Source organism: Belonocnema kinseyi, chromosome 7, assembly GCF_010883055.1.
Source record: "Belonocnema kinseyi isolate 2016_QV_RU_SX_M_011 chromosome 7, B_treatae_v1, whole genome shotgun sequence".
In the NCBI taxonomy this organism is placed as follows: Eukaryota; Metazoa; Arthropoda; class Insecta; order Hymenoptera; family Cynipidae; genus Belonocnema; species Belonocnema kinseyi.
This window is the reverse complement of record NC_046663.1, coordinates 98,908,528-98,916,396: the sequence shown is the minus strand read 5'-3', so window position 1 is coordinate 98,916,396 and position 7,869 is coordinate 98,908,528. Positions and strand designations below refer to the sequence as shown.

General features: G+C 28.9%; 1 protein-coding gene across 1 annotated transcript; it reads right to left on the bottom strand.

Moving 5' to 3' along the window:
• Positions 1 to 887: 887 nt before the first annotated feature.
• LOC117177303 (signal peptidase complex subunit 1) lies at positions 888 to 6,955 on the bottom strand. Its single transcript, XM_033367906.1, has 3 exons — positions 6,816 to 6,955; positions 1,651 to 1,710; positions 888 to 1,535 (listed from the first exon to the last, which is right to left on the bottom strand). Exons 1-3 carry the CDS (start codon positions 6,858 to 6,860, stop codon positions 1,353 to 1,355), a joined length of 288 nt encoding a protein of 95 aa, XP_033223797.1. The 5' UTR covers positions 6,861 to 6,955; the 3' UTR covers positions 888 to 1,352.
• Between the last annotated feature and the right edge of the window lie 914 nt (positions 6,956 to 7,869).

The window sequence follows — 7,869 nt, the reverse complement described above, 5'->3', positions numbered from 1 at the left end:
GAAACTTCAAATCAAAACCGGCACCTGTTAAAATCGAAAAATAAACAAAATAAAAATGCAGTAAAATGGGCATTTTTGGACCACCCTATTACAGATCCTACACCTATCATTGTTTCGCTATGTCGAAAATGGGTGCTTCCTTTTCCAAAAAATGTCCCAACATTTAAAAAAAAATGTATCACATAAATTTCTGTATTAGAAAGAAATGATAGTCTTCCGCAAACTGAAGTAGAAAATTTTCGAAGAGCTGCACAACAAATAATACGGCCGTGGACTTGGTCGTTGCTCGGACGAAGTATTTCAGTTGCAGTCTCGAAGATATCACTATTAAAGAGAGAAAGTCTTCCGTCATCTCAATGGCTTGACTCATGTTCTGAAACTCGTTCGCATCATAATTATACAAATTATGGGGTTCTGGATGCGGGCCAATGACTCCTAAATATCGACAATGGCTAAATTATACATTCGCAAAAATTGCGCAATTACCCGTCTGGTTCCAGAATCTTGATTTAATATACTATTTCTATTTCTGGAGCTTGTACAACGCCCCAAAGGTGAAAGTAGTTGCACGATTTTTGAGAGGAATGCGCATTCGACCGCATGCTCTGATGAAAAATAAAGAACGCACTCGAAGAAAGTCACGCACTCATTGGATTGAGTCCAACAAGGTGCGTGCTTACTTTTTATTAATGGCTAATTGTTTGTTAAGATCGCAAATAACAATCAAATCAAATAAATAGAAATAGAGTTTCTGAAAAGCGGTTTCCTAAGGAAGAATCCATTCAATCTTATCATAATTGTTAATTATTTTTCCAGTTGGGGATTTTCTAGCCGGGCATTAACTTAATGTCTCATTTGAATTAACGAGTGGAAATATAGCTCAAGGATTATTTACACGAAATATTTATTTTCGCATCACTCACTTTTATGTAACAACATAACTTTAAATTACCAGAAGAAATGTATGCATCGACGTAAAACACAATACTGACTTTTCCTATTTATAACATATGAATTATCGTCGATAAAGAAGACGTTAAATGCTTTTAAAACTTGAATTAAAAATCTACATTATCATTCGACGACTGAATTAGGTTCCATTTTGCAGGTGTGGTTGATTTTAATCATGAAAACCTCACCAGAATTTTAATAGCGGATGCAAGTTGAGAGACTGTGTTGCAAGTTAATATGTTTTTTGTCACTTTGAAAACAATTGAGACCAAGAACTAGATACATTTTTGAAACAAGACGGCAAAGTTTGTAGTTTTTTTGTGTGTGAAAGACAAGACGCGTTAAAAAAAAACTTACAATCGTAGGTAATTCGTATAAAATTTGAATCAATTTAATAGAAACTATTTCTTCTTCTTAGCTTTTGCGGATGAATCGACTTGTGGCTTTTGCCATTCCAAAGGTTTTCTTCTGTACATGGGCCAGGGTGGCACAGTGATAATGGCAGCCATAACAAAACCAGCCCCTAGAATGTAAATCGTTTGAGAGAACTGTTGAATTGCATAGCCCCAAACTAATCCAACAACCTGAAAAATTAGGAAAAATTTGGTGAAAAAAAAGTTTTTTTATCATGAGCCCTTACGGCATTAAAAATTCATAATTAAATATTTGTTTGAATGATAAAAATGGTTTGAATGTTACCCCAAAAAGTGTAATGATGACCCTGGATAGCTTTTCTGCTCTGGCTTGACCGTCATAATCCTACAAAAAATACATATTTATTATTTTCATTTTGATAACATATTACTACAAATTATCCTAAATATCTAAGAATGCACTGTAAAAAATGAAAATTATATGCGACCAAACCCTTTCCAAATCGGGCAACATTTCGAAGAAAGTCTCGGCAATGGCCTCAGAATGATTTTTTATTTGGTTATATCATTTTAGAGATATGTGAACTCCCAAAAAATGGCAGACATTTTTTCAAAATGCCATATTTTCCGAATGAGCTTAGGTATAATCACGGTATTTTTGATTTATTCTACGTGGATATTTTCCCTCTTTTAAGTAATTAAAATTCTTTTTCTAATATTTTGTAAATGAAAAAATGGCAGCTGTTTGTCTAAAATTCTTGAAAGTGAATTTTCTCAAAAACACCACTTTATAATTTTCTTTCTAAGTAGATGGTAATACGTACTTTATATCACACAAATTTTCGCTTTTGGCAAAACACAGCACCTACGGCTTTGACGATTACATTCTGATTACGAAACTCGCGCTCGGTAATTTGTATCCAATTGAAAAACTTCATCAAGATAATTTGTAAATGTTGTTCAAATATACTAAAAACAACGCTTTAAACTTACGGATCTCTTAACCAAAATTGCATATTTTGGAAAATGATCCATCTTTTTGAATTTTTGTCTAATTAGGCAGAAATTTGTATTGATATTTCTTAACCTATTGAACACATTTTTTTGCTTTTCTTGAAAGTTTTCAAAATGTTGAAAAGCAAATAACTTTCTTAAATTGTATCGAATTGAAAAATGTTATTAGTCTGATTTGCAGGTCTTTTCGTCGTGTACCAGAAACTTTGACAACAATTTCTAAAACTCATACAAATTTTTTTTTCTTCAAATTTTGAAAATGCTCTGACTTCTTGAACTCTTAACAATTTGTCATCGAAATTGAAAATTTTATTTGGATAATTTGCAAGTCCTCTACCCATCTATAAGAAACTTTAACAAACATTTCTGAAATAAAAAAAAAAGTTCAAATTTTGAAAATGCTATAAATTTTTAAATTTTGGTTGGAAATATCTATTCAACGAACTTAGCCTTTATTTTGGGAACAAAATTTTATGATTTTTGGACTCTGTGAGTGCCGAAACGTGAAGATCCGTTAAAAAACAGAGATCGAAAATGCTGACGATTACAGTACACTCTCATGAATGAGAAAGTAAAAATCTAATTTTGGCATTTTTCTCGGAAAAAGGAAGGGTACAAAATAAATGCCTAAGAAAAAGTTTACATATCTATAAAAGTACTTTAAAAAATATAAGTATTCAACTTACTGTATTTATTTAAAAAATCGCCGGCCTTAAAAATGATCCAACTCGCATAAATCTGATATGATGCCATTTCTATATTAGCAGAAAGTTTATAAAACATTTTAAAAAAAGATGAAGTCCCCAACAATTTATTTTTTTGTTATTGAATGGCAAAAATAAACAAGATTTTCTGCGAAACCCCACTACTTTTATTTTTTCCCATATTTGTTTTACAGTTTATGCTTCTATAAGGAATGCATTCTGGACGTTTTATACAAGCTTAACCATTTATGGGGTTTTTTAAATATAATTTTTCATTTTTTCTAGTTAACGTTTTAAGATGTTAAAAAACAATAGTTATTTTTCGTAGAACTTTTTTAGATTTCGCAACATTTTATCTAAACATTTTTCTTTTAATTTCTTTGTTTCGAGAAAAAATAAAAAATTCGATTTTTCAATACAAAGCAGCGGTTTAATATGAAAATTGAGAGATATGTTGCATATATTACCATCTATTCCTCGACAAAAAAGATAAATTAAGAAAGTGGCGTTTTGAAAAAATCCACTTTCAACATTTTTTAGAGAAACCGCCGCCATACAAATTTTTTTTTTCGAATCAATTAAAAGAACAAGAATTCCCACGTTGAATTAACGAAGAAAATCCTGAAGACCTAGACTTGTTCGGAAAATAATACCTTAAAAAAAAATCGGTGCATTTTCGAAAGTTCGTAGGTAATCTTCGAATAATTGTAACAACTTAAAAAAAATACTTTGCACAAACAGTGTAATAAGTGTTTCTCTATTTTCACAACAGAGTTGCCTGATTTGAAATTAAATTAATTATAGATTTAATGCTTTCACGATGATTCATTTTGATAAAAAGAGATACTTCGGGTTCCAATCGTGTAAAAAACTATGAATTTTGACAACGCAGTTTTTAATTCGTAATTTTTTATACGATTGGAACACTAAATATCTCTTTTTATGAAATTAATGGTTAATGACATAATTATTGAATACTAAGGGTGCTCCTTATTATTACATTCTCGTCTTAATGAGAAGGTATTGATTTTATGTGAAAAATGACTTTCGCAGATTCCATAACATGTCGACATTTTGAGACACCCTGAGTCAGAAAAAATAGTGTTTTTACGTAGGTGTCTGTCTGTCATCGTTGTAGTCTGTAAACACGGTAACATTTGAAGGAATTATTCGATTGGATTCCCCTTTGGCACACTTTATAAGGATATGAAAAGAAAGGACAATGTCGTTACCCAGCTTTTTTTTAAAGAAATTTTAAAAAGTTGAAGCATTTTGAAAATTTTAGAGACCACTTTTTTTTTAATATTTGAAAATTCTTTCGACAGCTATTTTGAGTAGACCAAGATACGAACAATTTCTCCTTATTATTCTTTTTGATAAAATAAAATTTACTAAAATTACAGTATTTTCAAGATTCAAAAAACCAAACGAAAATTAACATTTGAAGCCAAAAAAAGCGTAATATGGGAAACAGTCAAGAGAAGAAAACCGTTATTTTTTCAATGCCCTACAAGACTATCTAAACAACTTTTTGAATTTTAATGAAAAAAATTGAAAATTCAAATTTTGATCGCTCAAAAAATAATAAATGATTCTCATCCTAATAAGAAGGTATTGGTTTTATGTGAAAAATAATTTTCGCGGATTCCATCAAATGTTGACGTTTTGAGACTTGCTGGGTCAGAAAAAATAGTTTTTATGTCAGTGCCTGTCTGTCATTTTGGTAGTTTAGATGAATTTAAGGGAAATGAGAAGAATTCCACGAAAGACATGAAAAATTAAAATAAATTTAAAAACAATCAAGTGAATTAAAAAAAAATTGAACGTGTGCAAAAATTAATTGAATTGAGTGAGTTTGAAATGAGTTTAGAAAAATAAAAGAATTTTTTTTTTTAAAGTGATGAAAAGCCTCAAAAAGTAAGATAAGTTTTAAAGACTTCAAAATAAATTAAACAGACTTTTCAAAAATCCTTGAATTGAGTAGAATTGAGAAGAATTTAAAGGAATTCAGGATAAATTAACCAGAATCCAGGCCGACTTGTAAAAAATGTTTAAGAATCACTTGAACTCTTTGAAACCCTACGAAATCCTTCAGTTCTTGTGCATAAATTCTTTGAAACCATTAAAATATATTAAAATCCCATGAAACTGCATGAAACCTGATGACACCTCCTGAAATTCAGGAACATTTATTTAAATACCTTGAGATTTCTTAAGACCCAATAGAATTATTGAAATCTTATAAAATCCCTTGGAATCTGTTAAATTATCCTATAATTTTGTATGTCCTGTGAAGTACTTCCACAGCTTCCAAAATTCTAGGAAATTCTTGAAAACAGCATGACATTTTTTATTAAATCCCTTAAAATTATTAAAATTCTTTGAAATTGTTTAAATCAATTTTAAATCTTTTAAAACTTCCTAAAATATTTCAAATCCGTTCATAACTTTTGTATTCCCTTGAAACTTTTTAAAGCCTATGCAAATGTCTGGGAATCTTTTATAGTGCACTAAAATATTGTAAATGCTTTGAAATCCCATTAAATTACTAAAATCAATAATAAAAACTCTTAACAGCTTTTACAAATACACTGGTATTTGAAAAAGTACCTTCAATTATTTTAAATCCTTTTTGATCATTTTACTTTTATTTGATTGAATTAAGTAGAACTGCGCAAATTTAGCAGAATTCAACTAAATTAGAAAAATTTAAAAAATTCTAAATCTCCTTGATATCGTTTAAAATTTCCTAAAATATATAAAACTAAAAGCTCTTGAAAATGCCTTAGAAGTTTTAAAAATACCCTAAAATCTTAAAAATCCCTTAAAATCATAAAAATCTATTAGAAATTTATCGGAATATTAAAAAATAATCTGCAATACTTCAAAAGAATTCAACACATTTGAGAAATAGCGATAGGCCTGAATTAAACTGGGATTGACTCATGAGTTAATTTATTGAAAAAAGTAACTAATGTAATCTTATCATTTGCAGAAGTGACTAAAAAGTGATTTGCGAAAACAATAGTGACTATGTGGCACCGCTGATTATTTTTTACAGTTACTTTTTACAAAAATTCCTGGATTTTTAGTATTTTTTCTCAAAATCTCTAACTCTTGGAATCAGAATTAAGAGTTATCACTCTTTTTTTAACAAGTTTCTGTGAAGAGTCAAAACTCCGCACTTAATAGTAATATAGTAATATAAATTATTGCAATATGTTTCTAAGATCAAATAAAGTAAATAAAATTACAAATATCTAAAGTAACATTTTAAAAATGGCAAAAACTTGCTTTAGAGATAATGAGCTGAAAATATGTTTTAGAATTCTTATCAGAACAGTACAAACACGGCTGTTACGTCCATGTCTACATTTCCACGTGTACATTTCCATATGTGATGAACATTATTTCAACAATTTTAATCAGGAAAATGTATTTTTTGGTGAACAGCAAGTAATTTTACTACTTTACAAAACTAAAAGATGATCATAAGTAAGTAAATAGCATAGATAATACCTTATACAATTTTAACATATTGCAACAATTATTTTTAAATTAAATAAATAGTCTAAACATTTATAAATTAAGATAAAAACATTCTGCAAATGAATATTACTGTCAAGCATCTTAATAAATTGTGAATGAATACGAGAAATTAATAATCTTATTACAAAAAGAGAGACATACGGTGAAATCTAACCTAGAAATGTGACATCCTTTTAAAACTCGTTAAAATGGTTAATTCGATATGCAAATATTTTAAACTTACCATGTGGGTAGGAATGTTTTTAAAATATTCTATCCAGTCCTTCATTTTTAGAGATTGATTGGTAATCGGAAAATAAGGGGAAAATGATCAAGATGTAAACAGACTGACAATACGTGGACAAGTCAACTACAGTACAGTCTACCAGGGCTACCACTACCACTCATGGGCACAATGGTGCGCAAGGTCGAACTAAAATTGACACGGTGTTGCCACGTTGGCGACAGGAGGCGGGAAATTTTAAAATTCAGGCCTCGGGTACTTTGATAAAAGTTTCGTAATCCAAAATTCTCTCAGAACAAACAAAATAGAGAAAGTTTTCACGAAAATAGGGTAATAAATTGTTTTAAATTAAATTAATGTAAATATCATATTGGATTCAATATGCAACTCAGATTTCAAGTCGAAATTAATTTTTAGCCAATAAAAAAAATATTTTCAACCAAAAATGTGATTGGAAAAAATTGAATTTTTAAAAAGTATTTAAACTTTGAACCAAATAGTTCAACATTAAGCCAAAAAAGATTCTTTTAATGAAATATTTACATTTTTATCAAGAAAGATGAATTTTTCGCTAAGAAGATTAACTTTCCATCAAAAAAAAGACCAGTTTTCAAGAGAATACATTTATTTTTCAACAAAACTTCTGAATTGTTTAGTTACGAAGACAATTTATCTACAAAACAGTTGAATTTTGAATTCAAAGATGTAATTTTTCAACAACAAAAAAACAATTATCTACCAAATAGTCAAACTTTTATAAAAATAGTATAATTTAAAAAAAATTTTTGAATAATTTAAAATAAATAGTTTATTTTTAACCAAGTAGTCAACTTTTCAAACCAAAAAATGATTTTTCAACTAAATGGTCAAATTTTATACCCAATCGTTGAATTTTAAATGAAGAAAGACGAGTTTTTAACCAAATAGTTAAATCCTTAACCAATTTGGGTAAATTTGTTACCAAACAGTTGCATTTTTGACCAAAAAGTATGAATTTTCGGCAAAGTACAGTCAATTAAAATGATCAATTTTGAACCAGATGTTAAATAGTTAA

What these genes read in the sequence shown, in the direction of transcription:
- LOC117177303 (XM_033367906.1), bottom strand. Translation starts at nt 6,860, where the DNA reads ATGAAGGACTGGATAGAATATTTTAAAAACATTCCTACCCACATG. An exon ending in AAAACATTCCTACCCACATG is followed by an intron (nt 1,711 to 6,815) that starts GTAAGTTTAAAA and finishes TATTTTTTGTAG; the next exon opens with GATTATGACGGTCAAGCCAG. An exon ending in TCATCATTACACTTTTTGGG is followed by an intron (nt 1,536 to 1,650) that starts GTAACATTCAAA and finishes CTAATTTTTCAG; the next exon opens with GTTGTTGGATTAGTTTGGGG.